This window comes from Salvelinus namaycush, chromosome 24, assembly GCF_016432855.1.
Source record: "Salvelinus namaycush isolate Seneca chromosome 24, SaNama_1.0, whole genome shotgun sequence".
Lineage (NCBI taxonomy): Eukaryota > Metazoa > Chordata > Actinopteri > Salmoniformes > Salmonidae > Salvelinus > Salvelinus namaycush.
The window spans coordinates 16,833,707-16,855,920 of record NC_052330.1 but is presented as its reverse complement, the minus strand read 5'-3'; the positions used below and the strand labels follow the sequence as shown (position 1 = coordinate 16,855,920).

The 22,214-nt window shown below is 44.5% G+C and overlaps 1 protein-coding gene across 1 annotated transcript; it reads right to left on the bottom strand.

Moving 5' to 3' along the window:
* Nucleotides 1–1,001: 1,001 nt before the first annotated feature.
* On the bottom strand, nt 1,002–21,962 carry LOC120019308 (centrosomal protein of 170 kDa protein B-like). Its single transcript, XM_038962608.1, has 18 exons — nt 21,858–21,962; nt 13,871–13,960; nt 12,657–12,735; nt 12,456–12,514; nt 12,180–12,291; nt 10,627–10,743; nt 9,928–10,455; nt 8,568–9,826; nt 8,029–8,217; nt 7,667–7,790; nt 5,799–7,577; nt 3,515–3,773; nt 3,197–3,368; nt 2,176–2,313; nt 1,835–1,923; nt 1,619–1,712; nt 1,451–1,502; nt 1,002–1,252 (listed from the first exon to the last, which is right to left on the bottom strand). The coding sequence occupies exons 1-18, from the start codon at nt 21,960–21,962 to the stop codon at nt 1,002–1,004; spliced, it is 5,496 nt and encodes a 1,831-aa protein (XP_038818536.1).
* Nucleotides 21,963–22,214: the final 252 nt, after the last annotated feature.

Sequence of the window (22,214 nt, the reverse complement as noted above, 5' to 3'; positions counted from 1 at the left end):
AACATGAAATCACAACCATAAAGCTTCATCATTGATACAGTGTCATCCAAAGCTTGGTAGAGAATGACAAAATGGAGGACTTAAATAATACCTCATAGTTGTTTGACCTAAATTAACAAATTCATTCATTCATTCAAAATGACAGCATATGAAAATGTTTTGCCAAGTATGTTTTTCCCCTCCCTCTGATGCTGTTTATTGTATACTGTATTTATTTGGAATCTCAAACATTCTGATACACTATCCTAACATTCTGTACACACAACATTCATATAGAACACATCTTAAGAATTTTCACTATCAGACAATCAATTTGAAAAAAAGGAGGAGTGGTGGTCCGTTCATTCAGCAGTAGCTTTTTGCCAAGCAGTAAAATGTCCCAGTCGCTCAGGAACATTTAATTAATCATATTTTACAAGACAAGCACATAACACCACTAACACCCTCTCTAATTCTGCCATATTATTGAAGCAGTCCAGCACATGTTCTCATGGACACCTAGTAGTGTTTTTATTATGATTATCATCACTATGGTAACAAAGAATGGACAAGGATGTAGCCTGTCTTATCTTGGTCATCTTGCCAAACCTAGCCTGGTTGCTGTCTGTTCAGCTATTACATTCCACTCCTTGCCACTCCTGTCATTTGCCAAATCACAGGAGTGGCTAAGAGCGGCATGTTAGCTGAAAAGACTGGTACCCAGACTAGGCCAAACCTACAGTACTGGGCAACCACACATCGCACATAGTAGAGGACAAGTAGACAAGGCATATGGACATTATTTGGTCCACAATCGACTTATTAAAGCAAGCAACAAGTTACCACTTCTTTTACCCAGCTTTGCCTACTTTTACTTTTACTTGTGCAATGTGGAAGAAGCAATTCTAAACAGCGGTACTCAGTTACACCTTTACCAGTCAAAACCCATGTACAGTATACTGTGTCATGATGGTTTTATATTATAACCATCAGGAGATGCTACAGAACCCTGGGATCACTGATCAGGCCACAACATTTGTCCCTTTGTGTCCTCGAGTGGACCTCTTGGTGCTTTCGTTGGTGTTGTGTTTGGAGGTGGTGGGGCTGGTAGAGGGGCTGGCACCACGCTGTCTGTCCCCAGTGGGCTTACTTGGGGCTTTCTTCTGCCGTAAGGGGGACCTGGTGGCCTGTCCTGCAGAAGTAGCAGCAGCCACCACTGCCACCTTAGGTTTCCCAATGCCAGCTCCACCGGGTTCCACAATGCTGTTGATCACTACAGAACCAAAGTAACATTCAGTGTTCTATTCAATTTCATTGGCCAACTGGATCATATGCTTTCAGCTTTATTTAGATGTTCTGAATATGTTGTGCAGATATGAGGCCGTTCGGGACAAGCAATTCAACATTACACTCCCAATCCATTTTAGGAAGATTATAACAAAACAAAAAACGAGCCATGTGTAACTCTTACTTTCTAGTTGTTTCTGTACTCTTCTCAGCTCGTTCAGGATGGAGGAGATTTCCTGTGAGAGTAGAATTAAAACGATGACAATTAAACATTTTCCCATATATGATGACCTCAGTTTTACACCAACATGTCTACCAATGTAAGATGTGTGGCTGGCTACAAATGTTGTACCTTATTTGATGTTTTTAGGATGGGTACTTCGTTTTCAGCATTGATCTTCGCTTCAATCTCCTCCCAGGCCTCAGTCTTATTGTGGAATAAAACCCTGACAGAAAAAAGACTAAGTATAATCTAACTGAGCCAAGCAGAGATGAAATAATGGATTAGCTCTTTTCTATTGAACAGAAACACAAGGTGAGAGCTCTGGGGTACATCAAGTTCCCTTACTTCATTTTCTCAGCCAGCTGTTCTGTGTTCTCCCGAATGGCCTGAGAGAGCTGAGAAACAGGGTTCAACATCAGATTGTCCAAAATCACCTGGAGGGAGAAAATGGCGGACGTCAAACCCTCAAGTATTCCCAAAGTAGTTTCACCCGCCTAAATATACTTTAGTCTAATTCCCAGCAGACCAAAACTAACTGCAACAGATCCATTTGTGTAGCCTGAGTGCCAGTTTGTTTACGAATGAGCCAGCTTTGCTATTTGTTATATTCCTAGGTTTCCAAATGATTGATAGGTAGTGAAAGTACTATTCTAAAAGGGACAAACAAGTGTTAACAGGAAAGTGACCTCTTCACGGTTCCACCGTGGCTTAGAGCTTGGGTCTTGGTCATTCATGTTAGGATCCAGGTCCATGACAGCGGTAGAACCTGGCGATAGTAGAACCTTCTGGTAGTTTAAGCTGGCTTCAGGGATATGTTGGACCAGCTGGAAAGAGAACAGAATCAGTGCATGGTCCGCACGTTCTGAACAACTGACATGACCATGACTACTGAGGGACCTAGTGCCTCAAGGCCTTCTACTGCACTTCAAGGGCACAGCGAGAATAAGAAGTTACAATATCTTTGTTTTACTGTCCTAGAGAAAAATCAACCAGTGTGACTAGTGCTTTGTGATCACATGCTCCACGGCAACATGCAGGGGTGAGAGCAGTTGAACTGTGAGCAGTGAATTTTAGTTTTGCTGGGATACAAGCCGGAACAAAGTTACATTAGTGAAACCTGAAAATGTGCCTGTTACAGTGAGAGTTGCAGTGAAAGTCTGTAGTGAGACAGTGGCAGGCAGGTTTTATGGTCCTGAAAAGCTGTCACCATAGAAGGTCCTTAGAAACATAGAACATCCCAGTGTCATAAAATATAAGAATCTGTAGCTTGACAATCCAACAAAATACCAGTGTTTGGATTAGTGATGATAGCATGACTTGTGTGGGAGCACGGAGGTGAAGGGAAAGAAATAGAAACCGTTGCAGGACAGCGAGAGACAGAGAGAGAGAGACTGTCTAATGTATCTGAGGTATGCACCTGAGATGGGAGGACCCCTCGCAAAGATGTATATGGCCTCTGTACAGTAGAGAACAGAGACATGCTCATGAGAATCTAAGACAGGATAAGGGATCCTTTGCACTTGTCACTGAGGCTATACAGAATATTGATGTAAAATATTTAGTTGCACATTGGTTTAAAAAAAAAAATCCCATAGGCTGCAGTGCCATTGTATTATGCATTGGAACATTACAACAGGATGAAAATAATGTGAGGTACAGGCCAGAAGGGCATATTTGAAGTGCATTATGGGTAGTGGGTGGGCACACCTCTTCCCGGCTAGAGATGGGGATGGTGGAGGCGGGCCCGGGTGTGTTGGGTGCAGAGCTGGGGGAGGGGTTTGTGCCCATTCCAGAGGAACTCTGGGAGTCCCCGTCCCCCGCCACTTCATGGATCTCACGGGCCAGAATGGCAAGGTCCTTGGCCAAGTCCTGACTGAGCCTGGGAAGACACAAACACAAGTCACGACCATTTAAAAAATACATACGTACAGAATGCATGTTCCACAGCTTTCAATCATGAGGCTCAGTAAGTGGTTTCAGGTGATACACAGTCAACCCATAGTTAGTGCCATTATGTCACCCTACTTTGCTATCTCGGCGCTGTGTGTGGTCCAGTTCTGGTAGTGGTCAGTCTCATTCTGGACTTCGTCCTCCTCAGTCTCCAGTGAGCCGGACTTGGACCGAGCGACTGCTGCTACTGCAGCCTTCTCCTTCTGAGTCCGGGGGGTCTGTGTGGCAGCAGACGTGTGGGAGGAGCGTTTGTGTTTGGGGGTTCCAGAGCTGGCCTCATATTCCTCCTCAGATGTGGAGGTGTAGTCTGAACCTTTCTGCCTTCGACGGGAACCTACCAGAAAATAGCACGGTTCATTTGACCAAACTCATTAAATTACAGGATTATTCCTCCCAGAAATAATCCTAAAAAAATAGTACACTCTAAATAAATTCTCAGATAGGAAGATCGTAACAGTAGACTAGTCATTCACATTAACAACATTATTCATTGCCAGACCCTTGGGATTACTCCACAATATTGATACTGATACATAAGTACGTAATACACCATCTACAGTGCATTCGAAAAGTATTCAGACCTTTTACTCAGTACTTTGTTGAAGCACCTTTGGCAGTGATTACAACCTTGAGTCTTCTTGGGTATGATGCTAAAAGCTTGGCACACCTGTATTTGGGGAGTTTCTACCATTTCTTCTCTGTAGATCCTCTCAAGCTCTGTCAGGTTGGATGGGGAGTGTCGCTGCACAGTTATTTTCAGATCACTCCAGAGATGTTCGATTGGGTTCAAGTCCAGGCTCTGGCTGGGCCACTCAAGGACAATCATAGACTTGTCCTGAAGCCACTCCTTTGTTATCTTGGCTGTGTGCTTAGGGTCGTTGTCCTGTTGGAAGGTGAACCTTCACCCCAGTCTGAGGACCTGAGTGCTCTGGAGCAGGTTTTCATCCAGGATCTCTCTGTACTTTGCTCTGTTCATTTTCCCCTCGATCCTGACTAGTCTCCCAGTCCCTGCCACTGAAAAACATCCCCACAGCATGATGCTGCCACCACCATGCTTCACCGTAGGGATGATGCCAGGTTTCCTTCAGATGTGACGCTTGGCATTCTGGCCAAAAAGTTCAATTTGTTTTCATCAGACCAGAGAATCTTGTTTCTCATTGTCTCAGAGTCCTTTAGGTGCCTTTTGGCAAACTCCAAGCAGGCTGTCGTGCCTTTTACTGAGGAGTGGCTTCTGTCTGGCCGCTATGCCATAAGGGCCTGATTGATGGAGTGCTGCAGAGATGGTTGTCCTTCTGGAAGGTTCTGCCATCTCCACAGAGGAACTCTGGAGCTCTGTCAGAGTGACCATCGGGTTCTTGGTCACCTCCCTGACCAAGGCCCTTTTCCCCTGATTGCCCAGTTTGGCCGGGCGGCCAATTCTAGGAAGAGTCTTGGTGGTTCCAAACTTCATCCATTTAAGAATGATGGAGGCCACTGTGTTCTTGGGGACCTTTAATGCTGCAGAAATGTTTTGGTACCCTTTCCCAGATCTGTGCCTCGACACAATCCTGTCTCGGAGCGACCACCCAGTTACTCAACACTGCACCTTAGAGGGTGCTGCCCTGTATACATAGACATGGAATCACTGGTCACTTTAATAATGTTTACATACTGCTTTACTCATTTCATATGTACTGTATTCTATTCTACTGTATTTTAGTCAATGCCACTCCGACATTGCTCCTCCTAATATTTATATATTTCTTAAGACATTAATACTTATGTGAATGAGGTATTTCTGTTTTCTATTTTTAATAAATGTGCAAAAAAAATATATATATATAAAAAAAAGAAACTGTTTTTCGCTTTGTCATTATGGGGTATTGTGTGTAGATTGAGGGAAAATTATTTAATCCATTTTAGGATACGGCTATAAGTAACAAAATGTGGAAAAATTGAAGGGGTCTGAATACTTTCAGAATGCACTGTATGCATAATATGGGTCCAAATCTGTTTAACAATAATTTACATGCACATCGAAAAATAGCTGTGTGATGATGTACGGTCAGGAGCTGTGTTTCTATGGAAACGGCAGCAGGCAGCAGAGGGCATCATCACACTGCTTCGTAGCGACTACACTGAGTTCCTACAGGACAAGCCACAATACAACATACCTGCATGCATCTCACCAAGGACAATGAGTCACATTCACTATGAAGGGTGGAAAAGGTCACTTCAACTCAGTGTCAGGCTCTGTTTCAATAATCTGATGATAGAGTATATTACCTTTAAATCATGATTTACAGTTCAGGTTCAGGATAAAAACTGTGTTCTCTGCAGTGCTTTGAGCAAGTTACTTAACTGTGACAATAATACTCACTGGTTGTGCTGGAGTATTTAGCCCCGCTGGAACGTGTGCGGGTGAGGAGCTGCTTCACGGGGGCTCCGGCCCCTCTTGTGGCCCCCTGCTTGGCCCCTGTTTCACCCACTGATGTCTTCCTGATAGGCCCAGTTGATTCTGCACTCCGGTTGGAGAAGCCAGGCCGGGTTGTAGGGGTCGTGGTGGAGGACTCGTTGTCACTAGGCGTAGTGAAGGAGCCTGTTCTCTTCCTGGGCATGGCCAAGATGTCCAGTCTGGAGAGGAGCTTCTTCCCATCAGCAGACACCTTGCTGGAGGCACCAATGTGGTCTGAGTTCTGGGACCCCCGGTCTGTCTCAGTTCCCTCATTGTCAGAAGTCTCTCCCAGACGTGCCCTGCGCAGCATGGATGCCCGGGTGGGCCTTGGTGCTGACAGGCTGTTGGAGCGGATCAGTGCCTGCTGTGCTGCACTCTTGGCGGTCTTCCCATTGTCCTCTTTCTGTAGGGGCGCTATGAGCTTCTTGTTACGGCTGGTGGGGCGGGGACCGGTGTCATGGTCAGAGGCAGTGTCAGGCCAGTGCTGACCAGAACCCTGCTGGCCCTCTGATAGGTCCAGGGAGCCGCGGTTCCCCACGCTGCGCCGCATCTGGAAGCGCTTGGCCTGCTCGGCCTTGCTGCTTGAGTTATCACTGGCTGCCGCGTGGCTGCGGCGTTTCTCTGACAGACGCTCGCGGGCCGTGGGCTGGCGGTGGCCCTTCCCCTGGACAGATTGACTGGAGGAAGATCTCTCCTTCTGGAAGCCACTGACGGTCATCCTCTTCTTAGGGCCTGTGGTGACAGGGGTGTTCTTGTTGCTGACCAGGCTGACGGTGCTGGCTGTATCCACATCTGATTCCCCAGACAGAGAGTCGTCCATGTGACTGGAGGAGCCTCCTCTCTTAGAGCTGCGTCCGGAGCCTGAGGAAGGGAACGTGACCTCCAGAGAGGAGAGAACGACGTCTGCTTCTTCCCTGAGGAAGGGCTGTGGGTCCTGGGGTGTCTCTCTCTGCTCCATGTCCCTCAAGGTGGGGTGACTGGAGATGTGTGGGAGCCTCTTGATCTGGACATCATCACTGGGTCGCTCCTTGGTGAAACTCTCCTGCCTGACGAATGAGGAAGACCCCAGGATGTCTTTACTGGGGTCTTTAGAGTCTTTGTCCTGCTGGGAGTGGAGGTTGGGGGCTGAGTTGTTAGGCTTTACGCCCGCCCTCCGGGGCTCGTGGCTGCTCAGGTGCCTGATGAGGACGGTGGTGGGGGAGGTTTTGGCAGGGGTGTCTCGCCCCCTCTCAGGCCCCTGAGAAAGAATAGGGCTTCGGGCCAGGTCCAGCTTGCCTGAGCTGCCATCCTCAGACCCAATGTAAAAGGAGGTGGACTTGGTAGACTGAGTCGGAGACAGCTTATCTTGACCCTTATACTGAGGTCCAGTGTCCCCGGGCGAGGTAGCGCCACTCTTCCTCCCCTGGCTCTTCCTGGTCCTCTCCAGCACAGAGCCATCGTCAGAGCGGCTGGCGTCACTCAGGCTGTCTGGGTCTACATCGTCCTGGACACAAAGACTCTGGGTGTTGTCCTGATGCCGGGGCGTGCCACTACTCCTCTCCAGGGTGGGTTCGGGGCCTGGGTAGATCAGGATGCTGGGGGTGAGGTTCTCTGGCTTGTCTCTGTCTCCAGGTGGAACCTGGGGAAGCAGCCTCCTGGTCCTACAACTCTGGCTACCCTCTAACTCAGAGTTATCCACGCTGTGGCTAGATATCAACTGCACATCTAGGAAAGAGAAATATTTTAATTCATGCTTTTTTCTGTTTTCTCACATAAGTTCTGAGCAGAGCGCTCAGTGGTTGCAGATATCTCACCTCCCTCTGCAAATTCCCCTTGAGGTGGAGTAGAGCCCGGTTCTGCATAGTTGTCTGCCAGACTGGCCCAGCGAGAAACCCACTTAGGCCCCTCCTCCTGTGCTGCATTGTTAGCAGACTGCACCTGAAACAGTTGAGGAAACTATAAGGGGTTGCATACAACTATACAGAGCACAACGTTGAAGGATAACTATAATTTCAATCTCCTTCCAAGGACAATCCTTACATTGTAAGGAGAGGCACTGTAGAAGCCAAAGGGAGTATCAAGGAAGGACAAATAATAAACGTGCATAGGTTTGGGCTGGAACATGCAAATGTATTAGATCCCTTATTTCTCCAGTAGCGTAGGACGGTGATGTTACCTGGATGGGGCCTGAGGGGGCCCCACTGAGGGTGGCTGGGTTAAAGCCATGCATAGAAACTGCTGCCATTTGATCCACAGTGCTATCGTCACTAGGCCGGAGCATTGCCAGCTCGTCCTTGCCATCATTAATGATGGGTCTATACACTCCGGCACCACTGTACTCTGGTGAGTCGAGGACCCCAAACACCTGTCAGGGAGGGACAGAGCATGCATGAAGTAGGTAGGAGAAGAGATTGGACAATGGGACTTTGCAAGGGGAAGAAGGAAGGCTGGGTTGGGAGGGGGTACTGGGTAGAGGGAGGATGTTCAAAGCATGCGTCCGTCAAGGTATTGTCATCAAGGCATTATATGGTTTATTGTAGAATTATACCACTTGTTAGAATCGTAGCATTTAATGTCAGAATCCAAACAGTAGAAAAGCTACCATACAATAATTACACGCATGTGAAAAGGTCCACCATCAACCAAAAAAAGTAATGGTGGTGGCAGAGACTTTAAAAATGGAGAATGAGTACCCTCTGGCTACTACAATCTCACCTGGTCGATCATGTTGCGTGCCTCCTCCACCTCTTTGTCCTGGGACTCTGTTTCGATAGTGTATGTGCCGGCATCACTCAGACTGTCCTCTTCCTCGTTTCTCACCACCCTGGAGGCTTTAGGGTCCACCCCACGCACCCCCAGATCCAGGGGCATCGGAGGGGGCAAGGAGTGGGCTGGGGAGGCAGTCTGGACAGGGCTGCGGGAGGGGGGGTGGGAGATGGCTAGGACTGGGGAATGAGGGGCAGGAGTTGGAGAGTAGGAACGTGGCGCAGTGGGTTGCAAGGGGGTGGAGGGATAGGAGACGGCTGAAGGAGGGTCTAAGGGGGACGGAATGCGGGTGCGAGAGGGTGACATCACCATCACCGGGGGAGCGGACATGGGAGGAGGAGACGTCTTATCCCTGGTGGGAGACAAGGCTCTGTGGACTGTATCTTTCATCAGGAACTCTGCTGCAAACTCCTGGGCCAGCTTGGTCTTCTTCCCCACACTGCCAAACGGCTTGATGGTGATGCCAGAGGAGGTGCGAGAGGAAGGCCCAGAACCGGAGGAAGAGGAGGCACTGCCTCCACTCAGGGGCTCCTCCGTCTTCTCCCTCTTCAGGGAGCTAGACCTCTGGGACACGCAGTGTCCCTGGCCCTTCAGAGGAACAGTCACCTGCTGAGTGGGAGGGATGTGGCCGTGCATGGAGTTTGGCCTCTCCCCACCCTTCCTCCGCTCCAGCTTGGCCTTGAGGGCGGAGTAAGAGTCTGCGTGGGCAGGATTGGCGGTGAAGGATTGCGAGCGTTTCTTGCGCGGGTTGTCGTCGAAGAACTCTATGATGAAGGCTTGCTGGGTGAGGGGCTCCTGGGGGCCGGGCTTAGAGGGACCCATGGTGGGGGAGCGAGCCTCAGGCGGGCTTTGAGACAGGGGCCTCTCAGGGGCCACAGGAGAAACTGGGGTCAGTTTGGGAGGGGAGAACTGAGGCTGAAGTAACCTTTGTGACGAAACTGACTGCTGCAACGGAACTGACAGGACTGTCTGGTGTGACTGGACTGACATAACTGACTGCTCGGACTGGATCAATTGGTGTGACTGGACTGTCTGTTGTGACTTGACTAATTGGTATGACAGCACTGTCTGTTCTGACAGCTCAGACAGGGAAAGCTTTGACTGGATCGAATGTTGCGACTGGACCCGGTGGTGTGACTTGCTTCGCTTCCCTTTCCCTAAGACCAGGTCCTCAGAATCACTCTGGGTCCCATCGTCATGGTGGTGTCCTAGAAACAGAACCATTCAAACCGCAAATAAGGGACAGGAAACAAATAAACAACCCCTTACAGATTTCTATAAAATATTTATCTAAAAGTACCCCTCTGACCTTTGAGGCTTTTGATGTTGACGGCCTGGTCACTCTTGACACTGTAAACATCCTCACACGTGGGACGTCTCCTCATCATTCTGACATCACTGTGCACCAACCAATCTACCACCTTGCACTCAGCTGACATCACCTCAGTGGGTGTGGTGGCCAGAGTTTTCCCGGACGCCTGCTGCTGCTGCTTCCTCTGGCGCGAGGAGAACTTGGTCACGTGGTCCTTGATCTTGATCTTGCCTGGCGTGCAGTCATCAAACTCTATGGTGAAGGAGGCGTGGCTCTGCACCACAGGGGGACTGGGTGTGGTGGGGGTGGGAGGGGCTTGGGCAGAGGGCGTGTCTGTGTCCTTGGTGGGGATCTCATGGAGCTCTGCCCCCAAGGACTTGGGATGCAGCTGGAACTCCTTGGTAGGGATCTCAAAGTAGCTAGGCTCCCGGTGGTAGGGGAAGATGGACTTGCCCTGATTGTCTCTGTACTCTAACAGGGAGCCATTCACCTCTGGATCTAAGCCTGAACCTTCCTTTGGAATCTCTGGAAACGGATAAAGCCCCAATTAGCACCAACAAGCAAATTAAAGGACAACCACAAACCATGTTTTGTTAATCTCTATTCCCTAAAAAGGAACTGGAAACATTTTCACTTAAAATTTCCAAAGTTTTAAGAGTATTTGAGAGAAAGGACCTCTAGTAACGTGGGACCGACCTGGGTGACCCTCCTCTGGCCTGTGTCCCTCACTGTGCTGTCCTTTGCTGGCCGCATCCTCCTCCCCCCACCACGAGGGCTGGCCATACAATGGGGTGGGTCGGGAGGTTGGAGCCTCTGAACATGCACGGAAACACACAAACACGCACGCACACACATACGTATGCAAGCACACACACACACAGCCAAATGAGAGAGGAGTAATTTTTCGGAACTGCAGCAGTCATCCATCTACTATTGGTTCACTGGGAGTTTAAAGGAAGAATATTCAAGGTTTGTCTTTACCCCACTAGAATACATCAAATCACCAGACTGCAGAAAAATGATAGAATCCATCTCTAAGCTAGATACTATGGGAGCACTGGTAGCAAACCCAAATGAAGATAAAGTATGTTAGATATCACACCCTATGGATCCGTTCTTTCTTCAGTATCAGATTTATTTCACATACCCTATCATACTTCAACCCATGTTTCCACTCAGGGTTTCTTTTTATACCTTTTGATGCTAATCAAGACAAGTGCTAACATCAGACACACATAAGGTGTGTATTTATGACACAGTATTTCATCCAGTGTGTCCAACCCATCCAGTGGAAGTGCTTTAGGCAGTGTTTATTCAGGGTTTTATCTGAGCACAGAGGCTGCAGTAAACAAGGAGATTAACTCTGCGTTGATTTGAGTGTGGATTCAGCTGTATTCCAGTGATTTATATGTATGTCATCACAGCATCGCAGGGCAAGCAAAATGTTTTTCAGGGACAACACATCAGCAGGAGAGGGCACAACACAGCCTATCCTGATAAAGCTGTTGAATCAGTGTCCACTAGTCGATAGGTAATGTTTATGGCTTCTTGGATGAAATGACCCCTCTGGCAGAGAGCTTGACAGGGGTATGCCAGTGTGAATAACATAGAGCAAAAATCAAGCAGGCCGTAAGTGCTGAACTGTGACTATGGGTGCTGCAGCTGTCACCATGGAGACGTTATGTGACCAAATGCAGCCGCCAGAGGGGGAGAGGGTGGCAGAGAGAGGGATGGAGGGCGAGTGAGGGAGGGGTGACAAAGAGGGGGAGGGGAACATGTTCTGACTGAAAGAGGTTGAGCTGATGCTGACATCATAGTCAAAGGACAGGGACATTTTTCTTTTCTTTAGAGGAGCAAAGCAAGGCTATAATACTCATGATCCTCACACACCATACCATTCCAGGTATTAGTGAGTCACATTTGATAAGCAGAATGATCAAACCTATTCAATCTAGGATATTCTGCCAAGTTAAACAGCTGTGTCATTAAGCAGTGGCATGATGAAGAGAAAGCAAGCAAGGTCATGTTTAACGTAGCATGATGTCCCAATTCCCAGAGTTGTCATGAGCTCAAAGATAATATCAAAGCATGTAGCTATCCAAACAGGTATATCAATATGAGCACTACATGTATCTAGACCCCCCACCCTACCCCAGTAGGCGAGGAGCTTTGTTGAGAGAAAAAATATACTGAGGGAATATATGGTGGAATAGCATTTAAACAGGTTTGAAGCCTTCACTAACACCTACCTTGAGACAGAGATTTCCTTTCTGTCTTCTCTAGCTTGGACTCCAGGTGCTCAGCCATCTTCCCCTCTGAGGCCTTCAGACCCATCTGCAGCTGGCTGGTGTATTTCTCATGCTGAAACAGTAGGAGGCACAACACAACTCACAAAAAGAACACACTCAAGTTGCCAAAGAGAGTAAAGTGAATTGATGGTAGACTAGAACTGTCTGAAAAGCTAGTCCAGGTTAGGGTTTAGTGTTTTATTATAGTTGATGTTAGCATTAGCATAGAAAGCTGACCTTGAGTGCCTCCTCTGGGACTTTGTGTTGGCTCCTTTCTAGGATGTACACATGGGAATGTAAATACTAGGTTAAGGCAATAGCCAATCACATCACAGACAAACATTTCAATGACATTCCAACGCTGATGTTTATATAGGTTATTATGCATACATGGCACAATAATTATGCATTTATGACATGAGTGAGGAAAAAGGATATCATATCCGAAGCGAATGACATCAGACAGTTTGAGGGTGATGTAGGTTTGGTCTGGGATCCTCAGGTCATTCACAAAGGTCTAGAGGGGAACACAACATAGTTGGTTACTGTAAACTGGAGATATTGAATGAAGACAACAGTCTCCATGAGGTACTGGGATAGACACTGTGCACTACTCATCCACCTTCAACAATCAACACAAGAACAAGAACGTCAGTGGTATTTCAGTCCAGTACAGAAGAGTAACTGTATGGTTAAGGCCAGGGAAACCTAGCCTTAACATACAGGCCCTGAACTAAAAAATTATAGATATTTTTTATTGTCACATACACCAGATGGGTGCAGTGAAATAGGTTGTTTTACAGGGTCAGTCATAGTAGTACAGCACCCCTGGAGCAAATTCGGGGGGGAAGTGCCTTGCTCAAGGTCACATCAACACATTTTTCACCTTGTTGGCTTGGGTATTCAAACCAGCAACCTTTCGGTTACGGGCCCAACGCTCTAACCACTAGGCTACCTGCCGCCCCAGTCAGTTACAGACAATTAGATATAGGCCCTTAGCCTAACTGTAGTGCAGTTAGGCCCTTAGCCTAACTGTAGTGCAGTGCTAGTTGGACATGATCGATCCAGTCTAGTGAAAGCTACTTGGAATGTTTCCGCCTACTACGGAGGGAAGTCTGCATCAGCAGCAAAACAAAACGTCTCTCTGAAATATCTAACAGCTAGCCTCCCGCTCCCAACCAAATATTTCCCATCTCACAGCACTATCTGGAGGCCTTTACCATTTAAAAGGAAAATGTTTTCTTGACTGTTCAGTAAAATGGCCTCAGCAGCACTTTTGGACCGCAGTTGTCATGTTGCATGTATGTAATCATAACAAGTAAAGACACAGCATTTACATTATTACTGCACAGTAGCCTACGTTTCAGCGGACAGAAAACCAGAAACTATCTTCATAGGACAGAGCTTAACCCTGCTTCTTTTGGCTAGCATTAACTTACATATGTAAAAGAGATAAGTGCCATTAAGTGCTTGCTTAAGCTGGTTATCTACGATGCCAGGCTTAGAACTACTTAATAGAATACTGAAACATATAGGGCCTTTTAGATATAATTCTGTCTTTGTGTATAGTAAGAGAGGGGAGTCCTTGTACCAAAGACAGAAAGGAAAACTACTTAAACGTTTCCCTGCCCATCCCCCCCGTGGGTACTCACTCCATTGAGGCTGCCCAGGTCTTTGACCAGGTGCTCATTTGTAGCAGGGTTGTAGTTGATGACGGCGTGCTGCTTGTCCACACTTCGAGACTGAAAGAGATAAGAGAGAACCATGGATGGTTACTTAAAGAGTAGGTTTACTTCACCTGTGCCCTACAATTATAATCTATTTTCAAATAATGCAATACTACATGAATAAGTACCATTATTACATATATAGGACAGTGACTGGAATTCCTCACATTTACTTCTGCAGTGATACAATTTGCCAAACTATTTTTAATACTCAGCAATACTACATGTAGATAATGAATGGTATCTGGTGGTATTTGGTGAATTGTATGAATGATGAGCAAAATATACTCTACATTCACATCCTCCTACTAACAATTGTGCCTGAACAGAACATCCTCATAATGAAAACCGGTGATTACCAGCGACTGAGCTCTCTCTCTCTCCTATTTACCTACTCCAGCATGACACTTCAAACAGGGCCAGCCATACAGCGATCTCTCTCATCACAGGACTTTCTGTTGAAATTCATGTCTTTATTCATCCCTCCCTCCATTATACGGACTCACACACCAACTGAATGTGAACAACAAAGGTCAGACACTAGGAGGTGCCTGGCTGTGCAGTGTGCACTAATGCAATGGCAAGCTTTGTCTTGATGGTCACTCATAAAGAGCAGGGTTTCTCAATACATTTCCCACCAACAAACCAAGTTCATGAGTACAGTACTAAACAGTGGGCCAAGTCAGTTGAAAAAGATATACCTACTATGATGCGTGATAAGGCTTGACAGTGGAAGGAAAAGGGAAATGCTACAATGGGGTCTCTTCCAGGAAGGGAAATGAGTCAGAGACAAACTCAACTACCTCATGACAGGAGTCATCCTCCAGACAAGTATCCCGAGAGCTTCGGACAGTGACCTGAAGCATTCTGCCTAGCCAAGTTGCTGGGTTAGTTGCAAAAATCACTGTTAAACACATAGTGATGAAAGACTTAGTGACACTGAAGCCTGATACAATAGACAAAGCATGGTAGTCATGATCCACCTCAGATGGAGGCACCATAAGACTGAACTAAATACTATATGGTAGTCATGGCACTAAAATGGCTAAGGGTCCACAATAGCAGTCTCTTAAAACTGTATCACAACCGCCCGTGATTGGGAGTCCCATAGGGTGGCGCACAATTGGCCCAGCGTCGTCTGGGTTTGGCCGGTGTAGGCCGTCATTGTAAATAAGAATTTGTTCTTAACTGACTTGCCTAGTTAAATAAAATAAAAATAAAATAGTACCTTTTTGAACACACATTGTATCTGATTTTAATGAATTATAAAATCATGACAAATAATCCAGTTAAATAAAATGGTGTAGCTGCACCTGTGTGTCATATATTCAAAACAGTGTTTTGAACTACACAATACCATCATTGTTGCCAGATGTATGAGGTAGCTTTCACCTCTAAACAAAAAGGGGGGTGATGAATAGTGCTGGCCTCAGTCACAGACACTGCTGTGCCTCGGTAGGTAGGACAAAGGCCTATTATCTGTGGCCAACAATATGGAGGGGGTGTAAATTACACACAACATCGGGAAGAGAAGGCCTTTCTCCGCTACAGAGGGGTCCAGGAGGATGAGGAGACTTTAAGTGCAGGTATGGAGAAAGATATGGATGGCAACAATTTTTCACAATACAAACTGGGTTTAGATACAAAGAGCAGGTGAGGAAGCATTAGTCCTATAACACAATGTTATACTGGGATAGCAACAGGCCCACCATTCGCCGTGTGAGGAAAAAGTCCACCTCAGCTGTTGCTATAGGCAACTGACCAGATCAGAGGAAGCTGCAGGGCTGACAGCTCTGCATCGTCGGGATCTCCAAACTGGTTCCACGGCAACTGCCAGGGACTATATATATATATATATATATATATATATATATATATATATATATATATATATATATATATATATATATATATATACTGTGCTCTAATGGCCTCTTTTTCACTGCTGTTCTGGTTCAAGACTTTTGTTGACAACTGGATGACTGGGTAATCTTTCTAAAGGTGTCTTCAAACCAGAGTGTATCTTTTGTATTGAAATCCAGGGGTTGATTTTTGGAATATCCAGGGCTGAGGCTTTGACTGACAAAAGCCTGACACATATAATAGAAAAGCCAATAAGAAAAGTGTCTATTTCAAAGTCTAGTTGTGTCTTTCACAGTACAGTTGTCTGAGCTATGCAGTAAAATGGGACATCAATCTGGCTATAAATAGCAGTATGTAAATCACACTGTTGCTGTTCCACCCACATATCAATAAGGTAGTGATCTCCAGCCGACAGCGCACTAGCCCTAACCGGACGACAACCAATTTCGACATACAGTACACCATCTCATTAAACATCCCAACATAAGAGTCCTTTGTTGAGAGGCGTCTGCTTCCTGATTTCTGTGATGCTTGATGTCCATTTCCTCTTCTTGCTGCCCCTTCCTACAGTATGGTAGTCAATCAGATTGTTCTAAAAAAGGTTTTACCATAACACAGCCCATGCACCCATTATTTTAGAGTGCCTTCAGAAAGTATATACACCCCTTATCATTTTCAAAATTGTGTTTGGTTACAGCCTGAATTAAAAATGGATAAATCATGGATAAATCACTTTATCACACACAATACCCCATAATGTCAAAATGGAATTATGGTTTTTGAAATGTATTAACATTTATTCAAAATGAAAAGCTGAAATGTCTTGAGTCAATAAGTATTCAACCCCTTTGTTATGGCAATTTTGAAATATGTTCAGGTCAAATTAGCTTAAAGCTGCAATATGTAACTCTTTGGGCAACCCTACCAAATTCACATAGACAAGTGAGTTATAGATCTGTCAGTCTCATTGAAAGCAAGTCTAAGAAGCTGTAGATCTGTTCTATTTGCTAGTTCTATGCTTTATGCTTTCTATTCTTAAGTTTTGTTTTTGCATCTTTTACTTTCGGTTTTGTACACTAGCTTAAAAAAGCTGAAGATACAATATTTTAGGTTATTGAAAGGATTTTTTTTTACAGCGGTTTAGATGGTACAATGATTCTCTACACTGTATTCTCTATTGTTTGTTTAGTCACATAAACTGAAATTAGGCGAACTATTAGAATTTTAGCAATCAGGAAATGGCAGAGGGAGTTCTGCATATTTCAGCTTTAACAAGTTACATAAGTTGCATGGACCCACACATACAATTAACGGTAAGGTCCCTTAGTCGAGCAGTGAATTTCAAAAAACAGATTCAACCACAAAGACAAGGGAGGTTTTCCAATGCCTCGCAAGAATGGCACCTATTGGTAGATACATTTTTTTTTTAAAGCAGACATTGAATATCTCTTTGAGCATGGTGAAGTTACTAATTAGACTTTGGATGCTGTATCAATAAACCCAGTCACAACAAAGATATAGGCGCCCATCCTAACTCAGTCGCCGAAGAGGAAGGAAACCAACCGCTCAGGGATTTCACCATGAGGCCAATGGTGACTTTAAAATAGTTACAGAGTTTAATGGCTCTAAATAGTTTTCTCCTATCATTGTAGTTACTCCACAATACTGTACAAAATACAAATATTCCAAAACATGCATCTAAAGTAATACTGAAAAAAATGTTGCTAAGAAATTAGCTTTTTGTCTTGAATAAAAAGTGTTATGTTTGGGGCAAATCCAATACAACACATTACTGAGTACCACTCTTCATATTTTCAAGCATAGTGGTGGCTGCATCATGTTATGGGTATGCTTGTAATTGTTAAGGACTGGGGAGTTTTCAGGATAAAAAAGAAATGGAATGGAGCTACGCGCAAGAAAAATCCTAGAGGAATCATCACTGGGAGATTAATGCACCTTTCAGCAGGACAATAACCTGAAACACAAGGCTAAATCTACACTGGAAATGCTTACCAAGAAGACAGTGAATATTCCTGAGTGGCCGAGTTACAGTTTTGACTTAAATCTACTTGAAAAACTATGGCAAGGCCTACAAATGGTTGTCTAGCGATGATTAACAAACAATTTGACAGAGCTTGAAGAATTTTGAAAAGAATAATGGGCAAATGTTGCATAATCCAGGTGTGGAAAGCTCTTAGAAACTTTCCAAGAAAGACTCAGAGCTGTAATCGCTGCCAAAGTTGTTTCTACAAAGTACTGACTCAGGGATGTAAATACAGTTGAAGTCGGAAGTTTACATACACTTAGGTTGGAGTCATTAAAACTCGTTTTTCAACCATTCCACAAATTTCTTGTCAACAAACTATAGTTTTGGCAAGTCGGTTAGGACATCTACTTTGTTCATGACACAAGTAATTTTTCCAACAATTGTTTACAGACAGATTATTTCACTTATAATTCACTGTATCACAATTCCAGTGGGTCAGAAGTTTACATACACTAAGTTGACTGTGCTCTTAACCAGCTTGGAAAATTCCAGAAAATGATGTCATGGCTTTAGAAGCTTCTGATAGGCTAATTGACATCATTTGAGTCAATTGGAGGTGTACCTGTGGATGTATTTCAAGGCCTACCTTCAAACTCAGTGCCTCTTTGCTTGACATCATGGGAAAATCAAAAGAAATCAGCAAAGACCTCAGAAAAAAATGGTAGACCTCCACAAGTCTGGTCCATCCTTGGGAGCAATTTCCAAACGCCTGAAGATACCAGGTTCATCTGTACAAACAATAGTACGCAAGTATATATACCCTGGGAATGGGCAGCCGGTCATACCGCTCAGGAAGGAGACGTGTTCTGTCTCCTAGAGATGAACGTACTTTGGTGCGAAAAATTTAATAAATCCCAGAACAACAGCAAAGGACCTTGTGAAGATGCTGGAGGAAACAGGTACAAAAGTATCTATATCCACAGTAAAATGAGTCCTATATCGACATAACCTGAAAGGCCGCTCAGCAAGGAAGAAGCCACTGCTCCAAAACCGCCATAAAAAAGCCAGACTACGGTTTGCAACTGCACATGGGGACAAAGATCATACTTTTTGGAGAAATGTCCTTTGGTCTGATGAAACAAAAATAGAACTGTTTGGCCATAATGACCATCGTTATGTTTGGAGGAAAAAGGGGGATGCTTGCAAGCTGAAGAACCCTGAAGCACCAACCCTGAAGCACGGGGGTGGCAGCATCATGTTGTAGGGTGCTTTGCTGCAGGAGGGACTGGCGCACTTCACAAAATAGATGGCATCATGAGGACGGAAAATTATGTGGATATATTGAAGCAACATCTCAAGACATCAGTCAGGAAGTTAAAGCTTGCTCGCAAATGGGTCTTCCAAATGGACAATGACCCCAAGCATACTTCCAAAGTTGTGGCAAAATGGCTTAAGGACAACAAAGTCAAGGTATTGGAGTGACCATCACAAAGCTCTGACCTCAATCCCATAGAACATTTGTGGGCAGAACTGAAAAAGCATTTGCGAGCAAGGAGGCCTACAAACTTGACTCAGTTACACCAGCTCTGTCAGGAGGAATGGGATAAAATTCACCAAACTTATTGTGGGAAGCTTGTGGAAGGCTACCCGAAATGTTTGACCCAAGTTAAACAATTTAAAGGTAATGTTACCAAATACTAATTGAGTGTATGTAAACCTTCGACCCACTGGGAATGTGATAAAATAATTAAAAGCTGAAATAAATCATTCTCTCTACTATTATTCTGACATTTCACATTCTTAAAATAAAGTGGTGATCCTAACTGACCTAAGACAGGACATTTTTACTCGGATTAAATGTCAGGAATTGTGAAAAACTGAGTTTAAATGTATTTGGCTAAGGTGTATGTAAACTTCCGACTTCAACTGTACATATGTAAATGAGATATTTCTGTATTTCATTTTCAATATATTAGCTAAAATTTCTAAAGACATGTTTTCACTTTGCCATTATGGAGTATTGTGAGTAGATGGGTGAGATCAAAATAAATGTCATCCATTTTTAATTCAGGCTATAACACAACAACATGTTGAATAAATCATGGGGTATGAATCCTGAAGGCACAGTATGTGATGATGTAGGGGGAGTGGGTGAATTTGGAGAATTTAACATTTCTCAAGAACTTTAAACAGCTTTTTGCTGCAATCTAGGGAGATAATCATTATGCCGAATTCTATGTAAAAAAAAAAAATATAATAACTATTTTTCTGCCTAGGTTCACTAAGCATACCCAGTTGCCTGTTTACATTTCATTTTAATGAGGGTGTCATTCTGACTTTTGTAAATCACACATCTCAATATTCTACACTAACATGACTAGGTGTCACGTTCGTTGGAATAAATATCGGACCAAGGCGCAGTGGATGTTGAGTTCCACATAATTTAATGATAAAGTGAAACTTAGCAAAGACAAAAAACAAATAAACAATAAACTAACACTGAACCGTGACTACAGCGGTGCTACATGCACTAACTCAAAACAATATCCCGCAAACACATGTGGAAAAAATGCTACTTAAATATGATCCCCAATTAGAGACAACGATTACCATCTGCCCCTAATTGGGAATCATACCAATCACCAACATAGAAAAACAAAACTAGAACCCCACATATAATAATAAACTAGACTAACCCTAGTCTAACTGACCTAACTGACCTACTCTACCATAGAAAATAAGGGCTCTCTATGGTCAGAACGTGACACTAGGATATTACATCCAAATTACAACACAGTACATGTGATCATAACACACATCATCAATACAGACACATATCATAGCATCATAATTAATACGCAAATATCATGATATTATCATAAGGTGCCTGATTACATTTCAATCAAGTATTTTTCTGCATATCTAAGCATACCTCTTGAGCTATCTATATCCACCTGACATGTGGTTGTTTATTAAAATAAACTAAATATGCTTCTCTGCTAAAATCAGGTTCAAAGATTGAAAGGAATGTGAGTCTTATTTAGTACATTTAGTAATTACTTCCTTTTCTAAAGTCTAGCAACCTTGCCAGATCGTTAGACAAGCTACTCTAAATTGATTGATAGCCTGAAATGGCTTGGTAGCTAATTATGAGGTTGGGAGATTGGGAACCTATCTAGCTGGCTAGCTAAAGCCATCTTCATAAAATTGCTAGATGGCTAGTATCTAGCAAACAAACATTTTTGTTTTATTTATTTATCAAGAAGGAATGAATAGACTACATAGCTTGATAACATTCATTTACAAACATACCTCCTGTGACTCCTGCCCATTACAGGCAGCTAAAATGTAAATCAAACGCTGTGTGTCACTCTACACTCTCTCTTCTCCTCCACTGACAATACTGCACATACTAGAGTATCTAGCATCCTGCCTTACTAGGGAGAATAGGGGGGGGGGTACTCTTTGCCTGGTCCAGTCAGTGCCCCCTCCACAAAATACTGCTGACAGATCTTTGATTAATAATTATGATAAAACATGGGCTTGAAAATTAAATGGATCGAGTAACACTGGTCTATGCTACTGCACTGTACAAACACACGCACAGGTCAAAGATTGTTTTTCCTCCAGACAGCAAACTTTCACATGATGGGATAATAACTGAGCATGCATTCTGAGGGAGGATAGCTAGAGACATCTTCTGACTTTTGAGCAATTTGTTGTCTTTCATGCTACACAGAGGAAAGAGACAGTGGCTGAGGAGGGCTGAAGAGGGTTGTCTGACTGGGTGGACTACTCACTGTTCAATGGGCACAACTACCAGAAGCTTTATCTACTGCCCTGCTTTACTTCAGCCACAGACATCATCTCTGAATGATCTTAGTAGTCACCATGTTTTACACACAGAGCTCTCCTCTTCCTCATGAAGAAGAGGACTACAGAGAATACAATGTTCTCTCTAATTATCTGTGCCTGAAGCTAAAAGTATGCATTTGATTAGAGTAACATAAACATCAAGCCTTTAAGGAGGTCTTCAGTTTAGGGCAGGGTCACATCACCTACCTGCAGCATGAGTTCACAGTCCTCCCGGCCCACAAAGATCATCTCCCGTGGGAGGCGGTGGCGGGTGCCAGAGCTGCTGACCAGGAACCATGATGTCACGCTCATATTTACAGGCCCCCTAGGAAACCCCTTTGCATCCTGGGACACACAGGGGACAAATACAGTAAATCAGAGTAGGTGGTAACACACACAGTGCTGCACACTGCCAAGCCTTGTAGATACTGCTACATCAGCAAATACAGTTCAATGATGGCTAGAGCATTTCAGAGCACTTCATCCACTCAACCAACAAACAATAAATTGCTGATTTCAATGCTTTTTCTGTCAATATACATTGTACATCCATCAGCTCGCTGT